Source organism: Cimex lectularius, unplaced genomic scaffold, assembly GCF_000648675.2.
Source record: "Cimex lectularius strain Harlan isolate CLEC.00 unplaced genomic scaffold, Clec_2.1 scaffold128, whole genome shotgun sequence".
Lineage (NCBI taxonomy): Eukaryota > Metazoa > Arthropoda > Insecta > Hemiptera > Cimicidae > Cimex > Cimex lectularius.
This window is the reverse complement of record NW_019392876.1, coordinates 211988-239243: the sequence shown is the minus strand read 5'-3', so window position 1 is coordinate 239243 and position 27256 is coordinate 211988. Positions and strand designations below refer to the sequence as shown.

The following is a 27256-nucleotide window of genomic DNA, read 5'->3' as shown; positions in this document are numbered from 1 at the left end:
TTGTCAATTTTATTTTTAGGAGATACGCAATTGTTTTCCAGATCTCTGTACCTCATCTTCACGGATGGTTCCAAATCCAGCGATGGGGTAGGCTGTGCCTGGTTTGACCCCCAGTTAAAGCAAAGTGAAATGTACAAGCTCCCTTCGGAAATAAGTATTTATTCTGCGAAACTATTAGGAATTTTTAAGGCTCTTGAGTATGCCTATGAAAATCAGCTAAGCACTAAGACAATTATAGTACTGTCTGATTCTAAGAGTTCCTTGGAAAATATAAAAAATCTAAATTTAAAATTTGGTGGAAACTATTTAGTACACTGGGTGGCAAACAAAATATTAGCACTAACAAATAATAAAAACACTAATATAAGATTGTGTTGGGTTAGGGGTCACGCCGGAATCTTTGATAATTTTATGATAGACAAACTAGCAAAACGAGCTTTGTATGAGGGGAAGAGTCTTACAGTTCCTATTCCCATTCAGGAAGCAAAACGATGTATCCAGGCGGAAATTATTAAGAAATGGCAGCACAATTAATTCTACACCGACGGGAGTTTCTATACCTCAATAAATCCAAATTTAAATAAGACACCTTGGTTCCATGGACTGACCTGGTCAAAAAAGGACTGCTCTATGATAAGCCGACTTAGATCCGGTCATGGCATTTGTGGGGTGTATCTTTATAAAATAAAACAAAGACAGACTAGCGGAACATGCCAAGTTGAGGAAGATGTAGAACACGTTATTATGAACTGCAAGAAATATTCGAACGAGAGAAGGATTTGGTTTGACAGATTACACGCAAAGAAGTGCATTGTCAAACCAATAAATTACAAATCCCTACTCTTGCAAAATGATGACCAGTTATACCGTCTCATGATAGAATTCTGATTTATGAGTTATATATATATANTTGTACTTAGCATACCTATCACACCCTGCGAGGTAGTGCCTTGCCGTTTCTTCTTTTATTTCACAGAAGTGGCAAAAGGGATCTGGTAGGATACCCATTACGAATTGGTGTCTTCTCAGTGGGCAGTGGCCCGTCAGAATACCTATCAGCCTCCTAATTCCCTTCCTTGAGATAGAGAATAGCCATTTCGATTCTGCGATTTATGAGTTAATTTGTGTGTAAATTATTTATTAAACAATGTTTATTTATTTAATTATTTATTCTATTTAAATGTATTCATTAATCTATTTATAACTACTGCTTACTCTCAATACTAACGAGAGAACATACTGTAATCCTAAAAAAAAGTGAATTTTCTTTTTGAGGTCAACAAAGCGATGAACCGAAAATTTGCTAGTTCCCTATTTATGATATGTCTTTTTTATAGGATTTAGCTGCGGGGGTAACGGGAAAAGGTACAATCCTTCCTTTTGCCGCCGACGTGACGAACGAAGATGAGGTGATCGAGATGATCAAAACTGCAGAAAGAGAATTCGGAGCATGCCACGTCCTCGTGAACAACGCAGGCGCTGCTTACCACACTAAAGTACTAGGTAGGTTAATTGATACTAATTAACCGTTTACAGCCTGTTGTTCATTTAGCGAACACCAGCCACGCACGGATTTAATTTCAGTTCGGAATCTCCAAGTCAATGAGCAGGAAAAAAGAGAAAACTGTGTCCCCATTAGAGACAATAAGCGATAAAACCAGCCTTGTGGTCGTTGCGCAAATCCTAACAGGAAAACAAATGTACTTATTGTTATCCGTGATTTATAATGTTTATTCATACCAAAATATCTCGTTCTGCACGCTTTGTCGGCAGTTCTCGTGAGAAATGCGTTAATCAGTTTTAATATTCTAACGAATAATAATAACAATTCGGGAATCGTGAGATGCGTTCTGGTATGACGTAGGTTTTAGAAAAACATTTTCTTTATCGTGCCAACGTTTCGATAAATTAAGATTTGTTTAATCTAAAATTGTAAAAATTCATTTTATCACATCCTACTTGTATTTGTAACATTTAAACAATGTTTATAAATCCCAGGCTCTGAAGATGATCTCAATGAAGATCGAAACGTTGGCACGATAAAGAAAATGTTTTTCTAAAACCTACGTCACGCCCGATCGCATCTCACGATCTCCTAATAATCATTGACTAATGGTCACTAAACACCACACAATAATAATAACTATGAAGTAACAAATTGTTTTAGTATTATTAATATGATGTCAAAGCATAAATAAATGAGTATGATTCTTTGCCTTTCATTCTTAAATCTGCAATATAGTAAAATACGTTTTTAATAGGCAGATTAAAAAAACCAAGAATAATTACAAAGAAAAAATCTCTTTAATTAAACTTTTATTTGTGAAGGAATGTCAACGCGAATTAACTAGATTAAGAAGGTTATATTAATTGGCAAACACTTTAGTTGCAGTGTTATCTTCCATATTTGTTGACCACGTGAAACAGAAATTCACATAAACAGCTGTTTAGGCGTGGTAAACTCTTTAATAATAAGACGTGGTAAAATAATTTGCCAGATATGTTTTAATTTTTGAGATTAGCTTAATTTACTATAAAAATGCATTAATATGTACTAATGTATGTTGCGACACGAATGAATTATTTAATGAACAAATTGGTGTTGAAATATAACCATTTTTATAAATCATTTTGAGAATTTTCGCTTTAAAATTTAATATTATGAAAATAAAGCAGCTCATTTTTTAAAATCAAATATAAGTTCTTCTCGCACTGACTAAGCGACTAAAATTTCATAAATAGCCAATTCTTAATAACAGAGTTGTATGCCTACTGGATTTTGTGTTGGAAATAGATGATGATAATTAGTGCATTTATGTTAAACCATTTCGAACACATGTATTCTTTGTGATATTAACTCTCTAAATGACTTGATAGTTATTTTATTTTTATCGTATACAAGACTAAGCATAGGTCATACAAGAATAAAGCACGTGCACCTTCTTGTTGGAAAGCGACCGCGTAGGTTCCCGTTATGCAAGGATAGAATAACGGTCGAGCACCTTTTCAATTGTGGAAGGCCTGATGTATATAGTCAATATTTTGGCACAGATCGCGGTTCCGGTACCTCAGGGCTATAGGATTTTTAAATGTATATAGTTTTTTATGTGTGTTTGTGTTATGTCTGTGTTGACTTTATGTTAATTTATTGGAATGAATGTAATTTATTAGCATGAAGGGGTGATTTAAGCCAGCCCCGAGGAATATCGAGTACTCTGGGTTCAGTGTGTGACGTCTGGAGAGAAAAAGTAAGTTATTAGCGTGAGTGGAGAGGGTTCAAACTCGCCCCTAGGAATATCGAGTACTTTGGGGGAGTGAATGTGACCAGACTTCTATGTTTCTATCGAGTGTTGTGTTTGTGTTAATTTATTGTAATGAATGTAATTTATTAGCGTAAAAGGAAGGGGTCGCTTATAACCCCGCTCCGAGGAATATCGAGTACTCTGGGGTGAGTGTATGACGTCTAGAGAGTAAAAGTAATTTATTAGCGTGAAAGAAAGGGGTTGCTTATAACAAGTTACAAATGAGAGACTAGCATTCTAGAATATCAACGTCGTATAATATTTGAAATTAGAGAGTCAGTAACCAGATCTAAACGTTCAAATGGCTGCAGTATAAAACAAACAAACAGAAGTTCGCAATATTGTTGTGAGATTGAGTCACGGAGTTCACCGGCAAATGAATATCGCAGAGGCAGTTGGCGCTCCTCAGAGCGTGGTCTCCGAGGATTTAGCCCGATTTCGAGAGACTGGAAGTGCCAATAGGAGGCCTGATAGCGGATCTAAACGCATTACGACTCTAAAGGAGGACAGAAATATTGCTGCATTGCTGCAGGAAGGAACCCTTTCCATAGTGACCTCCACATCCAAAATGAAGAACATGAGGTTTTGGCAAGGCCTTTATCAACACAAACGATTCGTAAACGTTTGTGGGAATTTGGCCTCACATCGTATGCCCCTTTGAGACGACCTGTAAAAATACTAGGCCACTAGGAAGTTAAGAGAATATGGTGCAGCGAACGCCTAGAAGAGAACACCAATTGGAATGCTGTTATGTTTAATGATGAGTCGTGTTTAGTGATAGCAGACGCCTTCAGTGCAGTTTGGAGAAGGTGGTGTAATGGTCTGGGCTGGGATTTACACTGGAGGACGAACTGGACTCCGTATTGTTGAAGGCAACCTAACCGCAGTTCGTTATGTCCAAGAAAATATCGAGGAATACATCTTTCAAATCACCAAGGTTCTCATTGGCAGGGATTTTTCGATTTACCAAGCCTGATAGAGGCATAGTTGCACATCAATGTTTAGAAAACCGAGGAATTTCCCATCTGCCCCTTCACCCATTGTCTTCAGCCCTCAAACCCATTGAACACATGGGGGATGCGTTGCAGAGAATGTTTTTCGATCACCATCCGCGGCGAGTTGACCTGCAACAACTGAGTGCAGGGTTGCAACATCTATGAATTGAATTTACTTGTGAAATTAGTAACAACAAGTTATTAAAATTACGCCTACCAGATGCACAGAGGTTTTAGCTTACAGAGGACATTACACACAGTATTAATTAGTTAAAAAAATAAACAAAATTATATAATTAAAACCTATTATTATGTTATTTTTCATACACCCTTAATTACATTTTCCTTCAGTAAAAATTCCAAATAAATTTTAGTGCAATTTACAATAAAAATAAAATAAAAATATCAGGGAAAGGAAATACTACGAAATTGTTACTATACCTATTCATTTTTAAGCAGTTTATTATTGACTAAAAGGTTTGAAATAAGAAACAAATTGATAACTAAATGAACTTCCATTATAAAGTGGCTATTGTGTAACGTTGTTCCTTATAAAAACATTTCGGCAGTACAGAAATATAAAAAAATCAGGATATTATAAACATTTTTAAAACGTGTTACCAAATTCCTATTGGATTATAAATCATCAGCAATTTCTAAAATCCTTGTATATTGCCGTAAGCAACTAGTTACTGAAAATAAATAAATAATTTCCAAGGAGCTTTCATTGTCAATAATTTATTTACGTTAACAACAAGAAGAAAAGGGAATGACGACATTAATTATACTCATCCTTTGAAACTTTTAATTAAATATAACAAGACCTTTTGAGATATATCGTGTAATAAATTAAGAACAACATTCAATCTTAGTCAAGAACGATCACCTCTTTTACTAAATTATATAAGTTAATCAATAGTTGTAAATTGTTCCTTATCATTATATTTTACCCTAAGTGGAATAAAAATACGAATAAAGTGTATGTGCATGTGTGTGAGAGACAGAAAGCAAGAGAGAGAGAGAGAGAGAGAGAGAGAGAGAGAGAGAGAGAGAGAGAAAGAGTGACGGAGAAATAGTGAAAGATAGAGAGAGAAAGAGAGAGAGGGAGAAAGAGAGAAAAAAGAAAAATGAGAGGGTGAGAGCCAGAAAGGGTAGGATAGAGAAATAGAGAAAATGAGAATAATTGAGACAGAGAGAGAGAGAAAATAAAAGGATAGAGATAGAGTGAAAGGGTGAGGGAGTCAGAGAGATAGAGAGAGCGTGAGACAGAGGAAAAGAGAGTGAGATAAGAAGGGCTAGAAAGAGTGAGATATGTAAAATAGTACTAACAGTTAATTTTAAATGTATTTTAGATCATTCATTACGTAGGAAATACACTACATTTTGAACAATTTCTGGTCTGGCTAAACAGTTTGCCAATGTACAAGATGATAAAACTTCAATAATTAAAAAAATCGAGGAACATTTATCCTACCGAATTACCTGATCAGCCAAACTATTGCAGGGTACAACAAGAACAAGCCCACAAGGCCTTCTTATGCAAGACGTTTGAGAGAGAGCAAGGTTCACTAAAAAAGAGCACTCGATAAATGGTCACCCACCCTCAAAGAGTCCAAACGATGCAATTCTACCAAGCTCTTAAAACTTTTTGTGATAATAATGATGGATATTTTATTCGTTTTTATTTATATTATTAGGTCTTAAATTGCAATCTTACGGAAATTTTGTCTCGGGATGATTTCCTCTTGACGTAATTAAAAATTTAAACGCAATTTAAAAACCATTCCATATTCTAGTGTAAAAGGGGAAACCAGCAAAGGGAGATCCATTTAATTAGAATAAATATTTCTAAATTTATACAATCTCCCTTATCCTTGTTTAGCCTCCCTTCATAATCGAGACAAAACGAACTTAAGAAATTAAGCCCTCTTTCAAATTGTATTTTTAGCATGCCAAGTAACAGTTCTGCTGTAACAGTAACTGTAACAGTGTTCTGCTGGTATGGGGCCTAGTGAAGCACGGTGGTGTGGAGGTTGTTAAAAAAAATCAAATGATTTTCGCAGATTCAGTGAAATTAGTCTGGAAAGTTAGTCTACCGATCGAACTAAGTTGGAGATAATATAAGCAATAAGTAAACCCTCAATCATCAGTGATATTTTTGTATTTGATTGATCAAATAACTGAAAATTTAGACAATTTAATTTTTTCCGATTCCTGTATTTATTTCAACTGTTATGTTGGACAAGTTATCGTAATTTCATTTAGCACATAATGTAATATCGAATGGAATCCTTAGGTTTTTTAATAAGTGATTAGTTCTTGATGCTGATTAATTATAATCAATTAAGTGAACAGTCAGAATTGCTAGATCCTTTATTTAAAATATTGTTAGAATTAGATTGATCGAAGTGAATGTTATTCTACTTTTCACACCTTTCTTCTGATTGTTTTGTCAACAATGCCAGTATAAGAAAAAAACGCGTGTACTTGCATTATAACCCAACTTTAAAAAAGGTTGCAAAATAGCGTAGATGTTTGCATCATAATTTTTTTATCACGCTAACCACATATAATTTTATATTGAAACAACATGTCCTTTCATGAAGATTTCGAAGTATATCTACTTCACCAGAACTTTTAAAACTATTAATAATTAATCTTTATGTAAGGTATGGGTTGGGATAAAAAAAATAGTGCCACGTGCGGAATTCGAACCCACGCTTCGGCTAAATACGCCACAGCTCTACCACTTGAGCTATCGTGACTTAGATCTACTCGGACACCAACTTACCATCTGATACCTTACATAAACATTAATTAATTGAAATGAAAAATGTTATTTGATCAATCGGACCACGAAATCTAATGAATTTAATAAGTTAAATGAAGTATATCTTCATTAAAGCTCTCCGTGGCCATTTCATTTGTCGCCGAGAATCAAATAGATTACAAGACATTTGAAAAATGGCAAAAAGGAGGGAAAATTCAAAAGGTGGGGTTGAGATGGGAAGTTAGTGTTCGAGTGGATCGAGGTCACGATAGCTCAAGTGGTAGAGCAGTGGCGTATTTAGCCGAAGGTCGTGGGTTCGAATCCCGCTTGTGACACTGATTTTTTTTATCTCAACCAAAACCTTAATCAATTGAAAAGAATTTATTTGGTCAAGCGGGCCACGAAACCTAATCAAATCTATTTATTATGTTCAAGCATAAGACTACGGCATTTTAATGCTAAAAATTTTAAAGTTGTATATTCAAAATAAAGGATGGGGCCATTTCTAAAGTAAACACTCGCTATATAATACATTAATTTAGTTTCATAATTCTTAGCTTTATTCCTGATTTTGAATATATAATTATAATCTTGTCGATTTATTTTTCATGAAGAACATTATTTTATTAGCATTATTTGTTGTCAATATTAAATATATTAGTAGTATTAATATAGTATTATTTAACCTACTAAAAACGGAAATGTCAAACAATATTCCCAGTTCCCTATAGCCTCTGCCCCTTGCGTTAGATTTATGTAAATGCAAACCCCTGAAAAGGGCCTGTAACTTGGATGGATTCTAAATTCTGTGACATTGTCTAAAGAACTAAAATTGCATTTCTAATTTTGTTAATACAAATACAATTAATTGTAATCTAATATTTCACAATGTATTTCCAGTTACGGTCAGAAATGTGTATTGACCCATTTTGTTTTATACCGAAAACGCTTTATGACGTCGTAAAATGAACATTATATTTTACATTCAGCGACATTTGTTTTATGAGATTTGGAACCGTTTTTTCTTGAAACAGTTCATTTAGAATAATTATTCTTACAAAAACTCTTTTCCACCCCAAGTCAAATGGATGTTTTATCTTATAATTTAACCAGAATTAAACAACTTCCCAACTTTTGAGAGTCTTATAAAGCTCTAATGCAATGAATAAGCACAATATCAATTTCTATTGAGTATTCTGTGCAGGAAAGGTCGGGTTTAATCTGTAGATGATTTAACGCAAAGATATTGAGTCAAGCATATTCATCGTGGTTTTCAATTATTCCTCATCTACTTTTAGCATTGCAAAACTGATACGGACCTTCTACCTATTGTTAGAGATTGCCGTTTAAACTGGGAAATACTTTAATCTGCCATGACAAAAGATAATTTTTTAAAATACAAACTCTTTATTTTTTCAGAGGTTGATGATAACCTACTTTTTTAATTTCCCACTACAAAAATGAAGTCATGAGTACGGGTTACTTTACATCAATACTAACATGAATCCATATTTTCTTAGTGGTCATGTTGTAATTATATACCGATAACAAATACGAAAAGTTTCAAATAAACGACAAAATATGAGGGTTTTTTTGTCTTTTAGTCTATAAAAAATTAAGTCGGTTTTAAGCACTTGTATTTAAGAAAAAGGTAATAATGGTACATTTTTATTGCAAATAGCATTAGCAAGCGTTGAAGATATCAATAACAAAATTTATAAATGCAATGTAAAATGTAAAAGTTGATCGTTACCGGAATTGTACTGCCGGATTTATACGCCTTTAACCATCCAGCTTCTACTTCCTACGTGATACGGAAGGGATCGAGGAAATATTGCCGCAAAGGGTTCACCGAAGAGGATTAAGTAGGATCGTACAGTTATTCTTGTATGTATTTTGACCTTAACTTGGAAAAACAAATGTGAGAGGAAAATGTTTATACTGGAAGCCTATATATGGACAATTTTATGCAAACTGTTAATTTTTTTATGTCAATATAATCTATAACTTCTTTTAATAATATAATTATATTCATTTTGTTTTTAAATGATTTATTTAAAAAGTAGGTTTTTTTAAAGATCTTTTTCTAGGTAGGTTACTTTTCATAAAGGACCAAATACAACGAGTTGTTCTGTTTTATAAATTTTATATAGTCAAACGGTCTTGCTTCAACATACAAAATCTTTAATAATCAAAGGTGCACATGAATAATTTTTGTGTGGTTAAGATGAAGCAAGGCAGGTTTGAAATATATACAGTTTATAAATGAGAGCTGGTTGTATAGTTCTCATTTATAAACTGTATTTATGTGTACTGACATTAAAAAAAACCAATACTATACTAAATAATTTATTCATGGTAAATATGCATTTGGCAATGTTGTGGGTAGTATTTAAATTTAAAAAATAATCAAGCCGCAATCATTTTCTCAGAAACGAGATAGGTCTGACACAGTTACAATTAAAATAAGTAAGTAAAATAATTCCTATCGTACAGAAGGGCACAACTGTTGAGTGCCGGCGATCCCTTTATCGTACCATTTTACAATAATTTTATCGAATTTTAACAAATTAAAATAACGTGGACCGTATTCGATTGGTTATGGCAGAGTGTTAAACTCAGCCAATTAAACGAATTTTTTTTCATATTCAAACACCTTTTCTTTTATTTCACCATTTCTTGTTTCTAATTTTTGTCTAAAAGTTGGGATAAGAGAGGCGGCCTACTGCGCCACGACCTAATTAGATCTCTTCAGCTCTTGTCTAAAAGTAAAAAATTTAAATTTCTAAGAACAATGAAAAAAAAGAGGGAAAGATAAAATTGGTTTTAATTTGGTTTAAGATTTTTAAGTAACATTTCAATATCGCGTATTTCCTCCTCTTGACTTAATTACATATGAAAGACGCCTCGGCATACTTCCAACCAGTGTGGAAATGTTTCTTTGCTATAGGTTAACCCATACTTCACGAAGACTCGTTTCAAGATCGTGGAGTGTATCAGGATGTGATGGACGTGCTCTTATTCGTCTTTTGAGGTTATCCCATAAATGTTGGAAGGGTTTAAGTCTCGAGAACGGGCTGGCAAGGCTAAGACCCTGATGGTATGCTGTTTAAGGCTTGTACTATACAAGCAACATGCATTAGAATAGGATTGTCGCCGATTTCATCGAGGATAGGCAACCCATGATGTTCCATGATTTCATCGACATAGCGAGCGTCCGTTAAAGACCCTCCACGAACAACAACCAACTCTGTGCGACTCTCCATTTAAATTCCCACCCACACCATCACTGAGCTACGTTGAAAAGGTTGGTTCTTGGAAAAAGCTTCGTACCTTTCATTTCGTCTTCTTCACACTCTCTCACGCCCATCTTGGAATCGTAGAGAAAATCTACACTCATCTGTAAAAAGTACAGTAGTCCAATCGTCCAAAGACTAATGGCTGCGTTCTCGAGCAAATGGCAGCCGTGCAACTCCGTGTGTTCTGGTCAATTCTTGTTCTCTTACGGAGCGAAAAGCCATCAGTCCATATTGATTTGATCTTCTTCAAGCAGTGCGTTTAGAAATTTGGACACCTCCATCTTCTTGGAGCTTATGAATCGCATGAACAATAGTAAGGTGCCGGTTTCGCAAAATCCTCAAGGTAAAAAAAAGGTCATTCTTGTTACTTAGGGCGCCCAGAACAGGGCCTTTTATGGTAGACCCAATTTCTCGAAAAACATCTAACGGGTCTAAAGTAACTGTAAATAAAAGTTGATACTGTGAAACATGAGCTGTGAAACGATAGGAAAATTATCCTATTTTAGAATCATGTGCCTTAATTATGTTAAATTATGAGCAAAATACATTAGACCATTCTTTAACAAATTGATTTCATTAGTTCTATTTTAATTTTAGTTACTTGCAGGGCGATAGTTCATTACTTTTTTAAAATTGTTTTACACATTTAAAAATAAGCTTATGGTATCAATTAAGACCTTTCTACATAAAACGGTTTAACAGGAGTGGTTTTAATTTGTGACAATACGTACTTTATTGAGTTCCTCAATTTACAATTTTATATTTTGTTTTTTCAGGCTTCTTTCTCTTTAAAAAAATTAAAACTGTATATACAGACAAGATAGTGCTCTAATAGAATATTGAAGTTCACACAAAAAACTCAAACAAACACACACACACACACACAAATCCGACCATTCGTATTTTGTCGTTTATTATTATATTCACTACATGCATTTTTATTGTTTGATTAATTACAACATATTTTTTAATGTACATCAAACTAAACGACATCAGAAATTGACGAGTCGCATTTTAATGTCTCACTAAATGATTTTACGTTGTTTTGCTGAATTTTCTTTCAAACCGTCATCATTAAATAATTGTAATTAAAATTCATGAATTTTTAAGATTTGTTTCCATTAAAATAAGTATGTTTTAATTGATATTACGATAAAAATGCATATATACAGATTGTAACAACAAAATCTGAGTGTCCGTTTTTTTTCTTTTAGTGTTTATTAACTATGTTAAAAAGTCAGTATTTTTAAAAATTCTTATCAGCTATTTGCATACTTCAAGGTCTGCAGTAATCTGTAAAACGCTTGTTTTGAGTACAAGGACTTTTGAATCTTCATATTCAACAGTTCAACATTCCGCCTTTGGTTAATCAGAACCTAAATAATGATGTAACAAAACAAGTTCAGCCCATAGTCAATTTGGTCATCGGAAAAATTCGAAGAAAATAAAAGAATCATCACGTAGTTTATATCGGCCGTTTACTGTCAGCGTTGAAAATTTAATTTTATCAAACCGCAAAATTTAAAATGATGTATAGTGTAGTATTCGGTATATTGTAGAAAATCGCCGAGTCTTGTACAAACAACACGTAAAATTCAATATTTTGGCCATTGTTTGTTAATTCAATTTTCTTGTATGAAATTTCTTAATTTTTTTTATTAAATTGGCTCGGTTTAGCATGCTGTCATAACCATTCGAATCCTGTTATGGTCCACGGAATTTAATTCGTAAATATACGTACAAAATATAAAATGGTTCAACCTCCTTGTCGGCGACACTCAGCAGATAGACGTTCTAGTTAATCCCTTCTGTACGATATGACTTTTTTTTACTATTTATTTTAATTTTAAGTGTGTCAGACGTATTTTAACTTTGTTTCAGGGAAAATGGTGAGTAGCTTGAGAATTTTCTAAATTCAACCTCATTTAGAAATTTTACAAAACATATGATTAATTTGGAAGTGTACTATTTAGTATTAGTATTATTAAATCCATTATATTTCGTGGTCTGATAGATCAAATAACTTCTTTCAATTAAGTAATCTTTAAGTATTGGTTGAAATAAAAAAGCTAAGTGTCACGAACGGGATTCGAACCCACGACCTTCTGCTAAATACGCCGCTGCTCTACCACTTGAAGTCACGATAGCTCAAGTGGAAGAGCAGCGGCGTATTACCTTCGTACCGAAGGTCATGGGTTCGAATCCCGCTCGTGACACTAGGTTTTTCATTTCAACTTCTTCTTTTGATTTGACTACCACTATCTAAGACTCCATTTTCGTGGTATAAGTGCTAGTTCACAGGCCCTTAAAAGTTGACTAGGATTGTTCTCATGAATTCAAATCACTGTTGTGGAAAATTTATATTATTTATATCACTTATCCCTGATTTGTCCTGGTCAAAAGTACCCAATTTATTTAGTTCGGAGTGAAATTTTTTGAGAGATTTCCGGTCTTTTTACCAGTTGGCTGTTTTCACTCAGTACCTACGAAAAAAAAATCGCATTGCGTGAGCTATCGTGACTTCGACTGGTTGAGCAGCGGCGTATTTAGCCGAAGGTCGTGGGTTCGAATCCCTCTCGAGACACTAGTTTTTACATTTCAACTTCTTCTTTTGGTTTGACTACCACCTATCTGTGACTCCATTTTCGTGGGATAAGTGCTAGTTCATAGGACCTTCAAAGTTTACTGGGATTGTTGTGAATAATTCAAATCACTGTTGTGGAAAATAACTTATCCCTGATTTGTCAGGATCAAAAGTACCCAATTTATTTAGTTCGGATTTCCGGTTTTTTTTGTTGTTGGCTGTTTTTACTCGGTACCTGAAAAAAATCGTATTGCATGAGCTATCGTGACTTCAACTGGTTGAGCAGCGGCGTATTTAGCCGAAGGTTGTGGGTTCGAATCTCTCTCGAGACACTACTTTTTTTATTTCAACCTATACGTTACACAAAGATTAATTAATTGAAATTAGCATTTTTTACTATTTTTCATTTAAATCATAATAAATTTGTAACAAGACGTGCACTAGACCATTCTTCTTTATCTATGTGCTATGTTTGTCAGTACTGTATGTCTAAACTTCTCCCGAATGACACACATACCTTTACAGAAATTTTTGTGCCGTAACAAATTTTTGACTAGAAAATCCAATATCTGATAACAATTTATTTATTGATGTTTAAAAAATCGAATAATGATACTGTACAGTGTACACAATGTACAATTGCAATTACAAATAAATTTTACTGACACTGTTAAAATATTTAACTTTATTTAAAACTTCATTTATTTTTATATATGAAATAAAAATGAAGACATCATAAGTAAATGATACGGAACATTATTTTGCGAATACAAAAAAAAAATCTACTGTTACTACGTTTAGGATATATTATAGACGAAATAAAATAATTACTTTTAGATTTAAATAACAGTGCTGATTGTATTAGTGAGTTTCTTTTTTACTGTCGACAAGTATGAAATGTGTTTATTAAATAAACAGTAAACAGATAATTTTAAAAGTAAAGAAATAGTGTATTTTAACAGCGGTTTGACTGTACACGCGTTACGAACTGGCGAACGTCATATTTCGCATCCTAATTAACCGAGTTTTCTAAACGAGATTTTTCTCGTTCGTACAAAGCTCAATTGAGAAAACTTAAAAACGAAAGTTTCATTTCCTTATTCGGCTCACGATATGTCTGCTAGACGAGGATCATTATCTGCGGTTTAATTTCACAAGCTTTTAACCCTGACAAAGTTGGAAACAGTTTTGCGTTTAATTGTGAAGTTCGACCGGTCTCAAAGTTGGCAAGCTGTTGTCAGCAGATTATTACTTATCATATCTGGACCGTCTCGTCTTTATTGCAATTCAGTTAAGACGTGATTAGGTCGAAAAGCTTTCTGCCTTAGGGCAAATTGAGTAGACCGAGAGGGTAGTGCTATAAAATAATTTTCTGCTGATAAGAAGTTCTTAAGCAATTAACGCTCCTAATATACTACAATTCCAATTTGTAAGAATAAACAATTGAAACTAAAAATAATTGATAATTAAATTCGATAGTTAGTTAATACTTGAATTTTTAAAAAAAATTAAAAGGATGTACAGGTTCATAAATCAGATTATATTTATTTTTTACGGTTTCTTCTTGATTAAACAAGCTGGGCTCAACTCTCAATCCTTTTTATTAGATCCGTTATATTTAGTAGTCTATTGACCAAATTACTTCTTTTAATTAATTAATCTTTTTATGTATGGTTTTGGTGGAAATGGAAAAGCTAGTGCCACGAGCGGGATTCGAACCCACGACCTTCGGCTACATACACCACTGCTCTACCACTTTTTATTAGGAACCTCAGACGTCTTGATCGAACCTGAATACAAACCGATCAGGTGCCTTTTTATAGTAAAATGTAATTAAAGATTTAAAATAATTTATTAATTACACAAGAAAACAACAATTAACTCAGATTAAATTTCCTTTTTAAATTTTAATACAAACAATTAAAGCTGTTTCAATTTAAATGGACAGGAATTTCATGTTAACCGTTTGCCAGGCGATTTGGAACAAGGTGGATTGTTACTCAATATTTACAGTCAATCCGCTGTGGACTGAAGAACTCTTTTTTTAGGGATTTCAACACTTTTTAAACTCTTTTCTAGGATCTGACATTTCTTTCTTTCTCACCTACACGGAATAGACTGGTTCACTTCTGAACTGACTGTCTCCTACCCTCATCGTGGAAATTCTATTTTGTTTTCACTCTTTGACCAATCATGACCTCTAAATAACAACATTGTCACTAGGAAATACATTGAAATTGGACACATTTATAAATTTTTGTATTAGGATAAAAGATGTTAATTTTCTTATCTTACATAGCTTTCATCTTGATGTGTTAATATATTTGCATTGTTTCATATTGTTATATAATTTTTAGTAATGTAAGGAGTTGTTTATACAATATCTATACGAGATGTTATCAAAAACTCTTTCAATGTCTATGAAGCAAAAGAGCACATTCTTCCTTCTCAAATGATTTACCATGTCTCCATGGATTTAACCTTTTCCAACTTGTCTTTAGTTTTTTTTGCAAGATGAATATATGTATTATTTTGATTTTAATTTTCTTAATCGAATTTTGGGCAAGGAGTATTAGATTATTGCATTTGCCAAATCAAAGTTTCAACCTTCTTCTTTTGAATGCATTATATTCAGTGGTCTATTGACCAAATTACTTCTTGCAATTAATTAATCTTTTTATGTAAGGTTTCGTTTGAAATTAAAAATTTAATGCCACGAGCGGGAAAAGGAGGGAAAATTCGAAAGGTTGTAGGTTGGTGTCCGAGTGGATCGAAGTCACGAGAGCTCAAGCGGTAGAGCAGCGGCGTATTTAACCGAAGGTCGTCGGTTCGAATCCCGCTCGTTGCACTAACCTTTTTATTTTAACTTCTTATTTTGGTTTGACTACCACTATCTGTGATTCCATTTTCGTGGTATAAATGCAAGTTCAAAGGCCCTTAAACGTTTACTAGGATTGTTCTCATGAATTCAAATCACTGTTGTGGGAAATAACTTATCCCTGATTTGTCCGGATCAAAAGTACCCAATTTATTTAGTTCGGATTTCAGGTTTTTTTAACCAGTTGGCTGTTTTTACTCGGTACCTACAAAAAACATCGGATTGTATTCCACAAGTTTTGCCCCTGGGAAGTAAACTGACATCATTTCTTCTATAAGAAATCGTGGGTTCTGTTTCTATCTGCCTTTAAAATAAAACGAATTGCTAATTGCTTGGATCAGGTACGGTATATGTGGAGCATATTTGTTAAAACAAATTTAAGACCAACCGCTAATTGTGCTACATGCGATGTGGTCGAGGATCTCGAACATATAATTTTGATCTATAACTAGCACGAAGTTCAGAGAGCGGACTTATTACGGAATTTGCTGGGTGTAAAAGTGTTGAACTGCCTTTCAATTTGGACACTTTAATTGATACTAATGATATAGATATATATACTCATATATTTGATTTTCTGGTGTCGTGTGGCATTGAAATTTCAATTAGAGGATTAGGCTAGGTTGGTTGTGGCGGTGATGGTCGGGGGGTGTGTAGGGGTCATTGCCGGTGCGCTTGATTTTTATAAAGCCCTATTGTCCTCGCTGGGTTGGCTTAGGCGGCTTTGGTCCTTTTTGAAGTAAACTGACATCATTTCTTCTATAAGAAATCTTGGGTTCTGTTTCTATCTCCCATTAAAATGAAACGAATTGATTGGGTCAGGGCACGGTATATGTGGAGCATGTTTGTATAAAACAAATTTTTATTTTTATAAAGCCTTCTCCTGGCTCTTTTGGTCGTCTCCGCCTCATCGGGCTTCATATAGTTATTTCTTTGGCCAATGCATAAAGTACGGTCAGAAAAAAATTGCTTGGGTGGTCCTTCGCAAGTATTTCACTTTTGCTGTATTAAAACGTTTTCGTATTTTAGTTCTTAGACGGTTTAGTCCATTATTCGGCCATGGAAATTCCAGTATATCATTCTGGTTTGATGCTCCACTATGTTCCAGCTACGATAAACTTTAATGATTAACTTTGTCAACTGTTCGGCCAGTCGATCCACTGTGGGTGTTAACTCCAAATACGAGCAATCAAAATCATTAGGGAAGTTCACCTCGGTCTTTCAATCTGATAGATTTTATCAATACGTTTGCTATAGAAAATCTTAAAGGGGTTACACTGACAAAATAACCCTCATACAGTCCCTAAAAGCGTTCACATATAAATAGTCGGTGAATTCATTATAAAACCTTGGAAAAATATAATACCTGATGTTGTCTTGCTTCCAGGACAGCAAAAAACTTCTGCGTAATCAACAAATAGACAAACTGGCCGAGGTAGGATTTGCAAAAACATATGTAAGTTCAAAAATTATATTTTTGATAAGAAGGACGAATACAAGCTCATAATGGGTCCAAAAGAACAAAAAGAGAATTATGCAAACTCTTGAGCTGCCCGATTCAGTAGACATTTGCTTAAAGACCGTAATCTGACCAAAACCTTAGGATAAAAAGGTTAAATTGTATCAGAATAAACAGTGGGAAATAGAGGAAGCCAGCCATTAGACCGCAGTACTTTTGGAATACAAAACCCCCACTTCCTAACTTGAACTTATCACCATCATCAACCCTTGTGGTGTTAACTGCTTAGTTCCGACCATTTGCCTCTTGTTTCAGGCAGTCTTAGTGAAGAAGCCACTTAGTCCTGTTACGATTTCTGTTATGTTTTTGTCTAGTAAGCAATCAAAGACAGACCCACCCCGCTTTTTGATGAGCGTTGCCCCAGTAGAATGATGTGAATTCGCGTTACACCCTAGTATTATGAAGAGGGTGTAATATAGATCGTTCTTAGTACTCAAGATTTTATTTTTCAACAGAAAACAAATATGTATGAACAAATGTTTATCTAGAAGCGATAATATCAAAGATTAGCCATAGGTTAATATTTTTGTAATAACAGCAATAGTGCTGTTACATAGGTGTATGAAAGAGTTTTAAGTATATAGCTACGCCGTTATAGATACTATAAAAAAAAGAAACACTAGGGTAATTTTTACTCTAAATTTAAAAAAATCCATTTTATACATTACGGGAATTTCTACTTCATATTAGTTTTTGGTTTTATAATGAATGTCTCATTTAGAAATGCTATAAAAATAAAACCATTTTTTCTTTTTGTAACATGCATGAAGTAAGATTGTTATGAAGAATAAATAAAAATGAAAAACATGACTTGAATATGTGTATTTTCTAGTAAAAACTAGTTGTACTCAATCTACAATTTAAAACTACGATAATGCAGAATGTACATAACGAAAATTATTGATGAAATACGAAAATGTCAAGATTCTTTGAAAAAGTAGTCAGTAATGTTATAACGGCTGGCAGACAGTTGCAGTTAAAACTTTTACAGGCCACAGTGCATTTGTTCCAATGTTCCTAAAACGAATTATACCCGAGGGATTCAAATTTGAATTTATGTCATCTAGCAAAGTTAAGAAATGTTAAAAAGTTTTCTGCTCCGAATAACTTTGTAAAACATCCCCAAACAAGGCGCTTTAGAATGTTCGATCGTTTCTCATTTTTCTGAAGGAAACTTTTTACCAACTAGCTAAAAACCCATAAAAAGTACGACCTTTGCCGCCATTTATATAATATAGCGTCAAAAGTAATTCCCTTGTTATTTCGAGCCGTGCGGAAAGTAAACAAACGATAAAACAAAATGTAACGCAGAATCGTAAAATTTGCAGTAAAGTGAGCAACGTTGATATTCAGAAAGAAGAGATTACGCTCCTCTTCGATAAAAAGCAAAAACATTCCTAAGATAGAGCATGCCCGTTGACCCAATTACATTTTTTCTCTATCGACGATAATAAATTGAGATAAAGAAGAATATTGGGGAAGCATCGTGGAAGTTCGGGAACGACGGAGTTCAACTACTTCTGATAACACATCGTCCGTGTATCGTGCTCTTAGGTAACCCTCGATGAAGATCAAGTTTGTGACCTATAGAATTTCCTGCCCAAACCATAACACCACCATCTCTATACCTTCTCTGGAGGGAAAATGTTGCGGTGATGTATCTCCCTCATGTTTCCAAACCCTATCTCGGCCTTTCGAAGGCCACAAACAAAACTTTGACTTATCCGAAATATTTTAGTCCAAATTTGCCCAGACCAATTGATCTGATTTCCAAAACTTAGCCCAGCTATTCTGTGCCTTGTCGGAAGCTCTTGACCAATGGAAGGCCTCGAATGTAATCCAGGTCTGAAGTGCGTAAACTAACATTAAAATTTCTAACTCGTTGAAGTCGTTGATGTCAACAGCGGTACAATGCCGAATAACATTTGAAACAATAAAACGATCATCTCTCTGAGGTGTAATCCGATGGCGACTTGAACCATGCCTTCTTGAGTACCCTCCAGTATCTTGGTAGCGAAGGAAGATCGTTCGGACTGTTGCTTTGGAAAGTACATACACTTGACTTCTTAAATGTTCTAAAGATGGATTCTAGCCAATCTGTATCACTTAAACCCTTCACTTAAATAAATTTGAACCTTATAAATGGTAAAAAAAAACACTGGAACGTTAGAAAGAAGTATTTAAGGTATTGTTGAGATAAAAAAAGCCAGTGCTGCAAGCGGGATTCACGCACGACCTAAATACGCCGCTGCTCTACCACTTGAGCTATCGTGACTTCGATCCACTCGGACACTTCCCATCTCCACCCCACCTTTTCAATTTTCCTTCCTTTTTGAAACAATTGAAAAATGGCAAAAAAGGAGAGAAAATTCAAAAGATGGGGTTGAGATGGGAAGTTACTGTAGCGTATTTAGCCGAAGGTCGTGGGTTCGAATCCGCTTGTGACACTGACTTTTTTATCTCAACCAATACCTTAAATACTTCTTTCTAACGTTCCAGGGTTTTATTATTTTTAAGTTGTACCATTTTTTATTTATTTACGTCGATCCAGTCGGACAACTTCCCATCTCAACCTCACCTTTTGAATTTTCCCTCCATTTTGCCATTTTTCAAATGTCGTGTATTCTGTTCCATTCTCGGCGACAAATGAAATGGCCACGGAGAGTTTTAGTTATAATAAAAAAAGCCAGTGTCAAAAGCGGGATTCGACTTTTTTATCTCAACCAATACCTTAAATACAGATTAATTAATTGAAAGATATTATTTGGTCAAGCGGACCACGAAAACTATTGAAGTTAGAAAGAAAGTTTATAGAAAAATTAATGAAGAAAGGATTGACTATTGAACGATTTATTTACCAAATTTAATTGTAAACACAAGTAGCAAATTTTATATGTTTTGTTTATAAATATATAAAATCCTTTAAAACGGACGAAATATTGTTATAAGGTGCTATAAAATATAGTTAGTCTAAGAGATAATTAAAAATATTAAGGGTGGCCTCTTTTTGTTACCTCTCAGTGCTTTGTACATGTAGTAGAGTTGAGGTAAACTAAGGCACAAAAGTAAAAATCTGAGCTCAGTAAATACAGAAAACCCATCGATTCTCCAATTGAACGAAAAACCCCCCTGGGAATCCCTCGAGTTGGCCCAAGGCGAAATAAATTAGGAGTTCAGATTGAACATCAAATATTAAAGAATAAAGTGGCCAAAAAGTTTTTAATAAGCTAAGAGTGAACTCGAATCGCCCGAGGGGTTTAGTTTGAAGTTGAACCTCTCTTGAACCATTTGTAACGGATTTTCTCCTTGTGGAAATGAATTATTTTCTACCACGTGCCATATTTTGCGATTATCAAATTATAACTTCCTATCAAATATCTAATCTAATATCAAATATTCTCTCAAATTTTAAATTATAAATTAAAACCGTCCAAGTTCTTTTCTTTTGACGGTTGTCCATGGAGGAATACAAACGATTTGTGAAAGTTTTACGCAAGAAATGTTCGTAGGTTTTAATTAAATCCATATTTCTTTACACTGTGTAACAGGGATGGGTAATCCTTTTTCAATTAGCCACAATCATTCCAACAAACTCTGTTCTTCCAAATTTATGGAGCTATACAGAAGCTTTATTACAATTTAGACGAGACAATAAACAAAAATGTAAATTCTTTAACCAGATCTAGCAAGAAAGCATTGATGTTCAAAACGTTTTATAATCAAAATAAATAATTAATTAATTAAAGTAAATGTGTAAAAAATTAAAATTTAATTTTATTATGTATTTAAACATTTTACACGATAAGATTATTATTATTATTTTATTTAGTTTTTTTAAACCATTTTTTAATTAATTGTATGAATAATACTCGGATTCAGAAATGTAAATACAAAATTATCAAAGAAATTGCTTACATTACAGACAGCACAATTTCATATAGTAACACGTTATACACAACTAACAAAAATAAGTGATAAGAAAACTTAAAAAATATAAATATTTATCGGGTTGTCCGGAAAATAATGCAGGATTTTAAGTTTTCATTAAAAAAAATCTATATAAAATATTCTGTTTACGTTTACAGGATTACTCATTTGTATGAATGNATGGCATAAGTCTGGTGTTTTTCCAAATGCAAATATTTTATTTTACCAAAAAATAATGTATTATTTATATAACATAATTATTATGTTGTCGGAGAGTTTGGACTATTAAAAGATTCTCTAAGAATGTCGGCGGTGGAAAGTATGAGAATAAATACATTTATTTAATATGATAATATCCTGTTTTTACCAAATCGTTTTTTTATCGTTTAATTTATCTATGTATGGCATAAGTCTGGTGTTTTTCCAAATGCAAATATTTTATTTTACCAAAAAATAATGTATTATTTATATAACATAATTATTATGTTGTCGGAGAGTTTGGACTATTAAAAGATTCTCTAAAAAGGTCGGCGGTAGAAAGTATAAGAATAAATATATTTATTTAATAAGATAATATCCTATTTTTACCAAATCTTTTTTTATCGTTTATTTTATCTGTGTATTTCATAAGTCCGGTGTTTCTCCAAATGCAAATATATTCTATTTTTGTTCTCACTTAATTGTAAACTAACAAAAAGTAATGTGTAGTAAGATGATCCTTGTTTTAACTTTGTATAGATTTATTTACACACAAGACATATTGCTGTCTAGTGATAAATATGAGATTTTTTCTCTTTTTCAATATACCATGAAAAGACCCATTTGTGGTTTTCCCTGACCAAAATAACAAAATATAATACTTGTCCAATTTATTTCTATACAACTTCCAAACAATTGCTGCAGTGCTATCGTCAGATGTCTATACCGCAGTAGGGGCGGCAAAAACTCATCTGCGACCAGTTGCCAGCTGATTTAATCTCTAGGACGATTAGTACAAACGCCCGATAAAATTATTAACTCTGCAGAAGTTTGCTTTGTCAAATTTATAAGATTTTTATCCAAAAGATTACAAAGGTACATTAATTTTTGTAAAGATTACAAAGGTACATTAATTTTTGTAAAGATTATAATGTATTTATTTTTTAATCCAACGTATATAAACATAAAACATAAATATCTCACTGGCACTCTCAACACGACACACAATAATGACACATCTACACAGAAAACAAACACTTTGGGAGAGTACAAATACCTTGATTGAGTCAAAAATTTCTATCATTGTATAAATTCATTTTTCACGTCCTACATGTATTTGTATATTTAAGCAATGTTTATAAATCTCAGGCCCTGAAGATGATCTCAGTAAAGATCGAAACGTAGGCACGATGAAGAAAATGTTTTTCTAAACCTACGTCCCACCAGACCGCATCGCACGATCTCCAAATAATTGTAATAATTCTTAAACTTATTAATCTAATTACAGAGCTCAACTTATTTTGAATGGTTTAAAAATAAATAACCAAAAACGTAATAGTTAATTTTAATAGTACTATGCTATTTTTGTTGTAATTTTATAATATTTTTAAGCAACCAATAAGTGCAGATTGAAGCCCAATTCTACTCACGCCGCCTTTGATTTAGAAATTCTCGCACGTTGAGAGAATCCTGAATGTAATGCCCTGGCCTTCTATGATCATTTGATCACGATAAAAGCATCGGCAAACAAGATAACACGAATGCGAATTGCCAGTTTCTTACATTACAGACTGAACTTCTAAGACATTGATGTTCTCAAAAGCTGCAGAACCATCTCTCACAAATAAATTAATTAGAAGACTTATCGATGTATACGGCCTTACAGACTTTAGTTTCATCAAATAAATAGTGAATTTAGAGGAAATTTAAATATGTATGCTCTCACACCTGAAATTAAATTTGTTTGGAAAGATCGATTAGCTTGGTGCTAGTTTTTAATCGTTAGGTGATATCGGAAACGATCAAATTTCAAAATTATCGCCACGAAAAATTCAATAAATATCTCACAATTTTTACTACTGTTCTTCACAAGCGATTTCCCATCTATACGAACAATTCGAATTGGTAAAATGCCGAAACACACCATACAGCAGGTAGATTGTAATGACAGACTAGAGAGATAAATGAAGAGAAAATTCGAAGGTTTATAGCCGCGAAGCTTTCAGCGAATCTTACAAATATTATTAAAATTAAAAATCAATCATTTTTTCATCTAAATCTAAATCGACAAATGCAGGAACACTGATAGAACAAACATTAATATTAGGAGAGTGGGAAACCAGCAGAGTCTAAATTTATCTCCTCAAAAATCTCAAAAGAGTCATGAGCGGGATTCGAACCCACGACCCTCGGCTAAATACGACGCTGCTCTACAACTTGAGCTATTTTGACTTCAATCCACTCGGGCACTAACTTCCCATCTTTTTTTTTTTTATTATTTTTTTATTGGCCTTATGATCTTGCATATTAGCCATAGTACGAATTCTTGTGTGTTCAAATTGGGGGTTATCGGGAAAAAAGGGCCAGAGGCGACGGTGGGAATCGAACCCGAGAGTCTCTCAACTTCCCATCTCAATCCCACCTTTTGAATTTTCCATCCTTTTTGCCATTTGACCACGAATACTAGTGAATTTAATAAGTTAAATGAAGTATATCTTCACGAAAGCTCTCCGTGGCCATTTCATTTGTCGCCGAGAATGGAACAGATTACACGACATTTTAAATATGACAAAGGATGGAAAATTCGAAAGGTGGGGTTGAGATGGGAGGTTGGTGTCCGACTGGATCGAAATCACGTTAGGTCAAGTGGTAGAGCAGCGGCGTATTTAGCCGAAGGTCGTGGGTTCGAATCCCGCTCGTGACACTGACTTTTTTATCTCCACCAATGCCTTATATAAAGATTAATTAATTGAAAACACGAACTCTAATGCATTTAATTTCAAAAGATTTCACAATTGTTTGCTACAGTTAAAATTTAATCGATTTATCATCCAACGACATCACTTTAGATGGAAAAACGTCCAATATACTGACAAAAGCAGCGAGAATAGTAGGACTAGTTGAATTGAAAACTACTAATGTCCAGATTTATCGTGCGGATCACCTCAAAAATAAATCTCACAATTTTTCTTGCAGCCCAAAACCAGTCAATTTTTCATCTAAAAACCATCACTGGTACTGATAAAATGCCTATCGTTATCAGACCTCAACCGTTAGAATAATAGGACAAAAACGATGTAAAACTACAAAACTTAGGGTTTATTTACACGATGATCATTAACAAGAATCTCCTTCTGTGGGGGGGGGCGTCGGTGGCAGCAACGGTTTATGCGTTGACACGGCGCTCATCACTATAAGGTGAAGGTCCCGGGTTCGAATCGAGCGGCCTTGCATTCGAACCCGACATACTTGCAAATTGGCTTTTTTTCAAAAACATCGGCACCCTGAGGGTTTATATGACCTCTGCTGTCGCGAACCCTCGTAAAATATAAAAGAATCTCCTGATTTTGGCTAAAGTTTATTTGGCATTCTATGGGCGGCTACGCATATGCGATTTTCAGTCACGTGGAGTCAGAAAATCGTACGTGCCTAGCCGCCCTGAGCATCAAATCCATAATTACTTCCAAAAATGGTAATTATTTGTAAAAAAACGTATATAATCAAAAAGCTACTTGAATGAAAAAAACAAGTAAAATAAGTGTTTATTTTTCACTTATAATACAATTTAATATATACTTTGTTGTGTTTTTAGTTAATTAATTTTGTAATTATAAACAGCATTCTGTCTCTTACTTTTGGTATATATAAATACTCACTTCGTATTTCTACATAAGTGTATTTAATTTATTTGTATATTACCATCTATCGTATATATTGCTCGTAATCGTGAAGTCTCGTATCGGCCTTTAAAGGATAAATACTAAAAAATTGTGAGATCAGTAATTAAGCCACGATGGGACCAAATTGTTTTCTGATGATGAGCTTTCGGGCTTCTTTGACGCCTTCCTCAAGATTCTTTTTAATTAAGAAAATTAAAAAATACACATCACACATATACATTTTATGGCTGTTTAAATAACTTATTTGAAAACTGGGTAGATTGGTACCTTTTGGTAATGCAACACTTGAAAATTACGAGTTCGTATCATTTCCTAAAGTTTTTATAACTAAGTTTTTAGGTAATAAGATTGTAATGAAATTAGGCTTATTTGTTTTCAATTTGCACTTTAAACAACTTGTAGCTCAAAATTGTCATTTGGGAACTTATTTCGTTTTGTTAAAAGTTTATATTATGCGAAGCAATTAAAACTTTCTGGTGCTTAAAGGATTTGATTGAATTAGATGGTTACACATGGTTATGAGTAAAAATATATTTTTTCAAATGTTTCAGAGGGCGATATGGAAAAATGGAGAGGAATGTTCGATTTAAACGTCCTCTCTCTTGGAGCTGCGACTAGAGAAGCTGTCGCCTCAATGTTAAAGAATGACATAAACGACGGTCATATAATTAATATTAGCAGGTAATTACATCATTAAAGTAGTCTTATTTAAACTTAAGAATAATCGAGCGGGTGTTTGCCAAATAAACTAAAGACACATGTGAAAACTGAAATTTAATTTGTTACAAATGGATTTTTGTTAAAACGTTTTATTGTATAAGGGGATGTTTATTTAAGTAAAGATAACAGTAAAACAGCTTAGAAAACATTGATCCAACCCGTGGGCCAAGGGGTTGATCTGATTAGTTTTGGAGGGTGGTCGAGGTAAAAAAAAAGCAAAATCATATCCTATCTGGGTCGAGTCCTACATGGTCGGAACTGAGGAAAATGTTTACCTTTAAATTTATAATCTGGGGAAATTCGTTTTTCAGCATATCAGCACATCACCCACCAACTGATCTAGGCAAACACGTGTACAACGCCACAAAACACGCCGTAAGAGTGATCACGGAAGGAATCCGTGCGGAGTTGACTAATCTGAAGTCAAACATCAAAGTTTCCGTACGTCGAAAGTTTTAATTGTTTTTTGATATCAATTAAACGTTTTAATTTTTTAGATGGTTAGCCCTGGTGTTGTGGCGACTGAAATATTCGATGTAGGCGGTTGGGGTACATACAACTTCGACCTCATCCCTGCTTTGGAATCTCAGGACGTGGCCAACGGCGTTGTGGCCGTTTTATCAACCCCGCCGAACGTTTTGGTAATTCTCCAATTGGTTTTAGGTTATACTCCCTGAATTAACAATTTTTTGCTTCCAGGTTGCCGAATACATAGTGCGCCCCATGAAGGAGACAGTTTTTGCATAATCTAGTTACATTTTTTATTCACGAGTCTATGTCCAGCAATGCTTAATCATTTGTAAGCCCTTAATAAAGCTATCGTTGTGTGCAATATGTACGAAATTCTATTTTATATATCAGTCGGCGTTGGAGAATCGATGCGTGCCTGTTTAAAATAAATTCTGACGGGGAACCGTGGTTAAAGGAATGTAACCGATACCGCAAGCCAACCGCACCCGGAGCAACTTATCTCAAATGACGTGGAGTAGACGTATAACAAGATCCTCCTTTAGGAACCTCTAAAAGTCACCATTAGAGTATAAGTTATACAATCCAAAGGGGCAGAATTCGATTGGTTGATTTTTAGAAATAATTGTAAAAAGAAAAAGTACAATACGAACATTGCTAGTAGATTGAGTCCTATTAAAATTAATTTAATATTTACATGGTTTACAACACGAAATAATTGATGATACTACAAGTTTATACCAGTTTAAGTTCACACATTATTTATTTCTTAAGTTAGGGGTTAACAATTGCAAAAACCTTTTTGGCGATGTCACCTGCAGTTTCGTCGATTCCGGTCATTTTGCTCTGCCTATCCCAGGCTGTTTTTGTCTGTAATGAAAAAGGGTTCTAGCAAATCTCCATTTTTAATAGGCAG

General features: G+C 33.9%; 1 protein-coding gene across 1 annotated transcript in view; it reads left to right on the top strand.

The window, feature by feature from the left end:
* Window positions 1-26710, top strand: part of LOC106669481 (dehydrogenase/reductase SDR family member 11-like) — a 32924-nt gene extending 6214 nt beyond the window's left edge. Inside the window, exons 2-6 of the mRNA XM_014398998.2 lie at window positions 1338-1503; window positions 25704-25833; window positions 26184-26313; window positions 26370-26513; window positions 26572-26710. Of these exons, the coding sequence (XP_014254484.1) occupies window positions 1338-1503; window positions 25704-25833; window positions 26184-26313; window positions 26370-26513; window positions 26572-26619 (618 nt within the window). The 3' untranslated portion in view covers window positions 26620-26710. The remainder of the gene's footprint in view (window positions 1-1337; window positions 1504-25703; window positions 25834-26183; window positions 26314-26369; window positions 26514-26571) is intronic.
* Window positions 26711-27256: the final 546 nt, after the last annotated feature.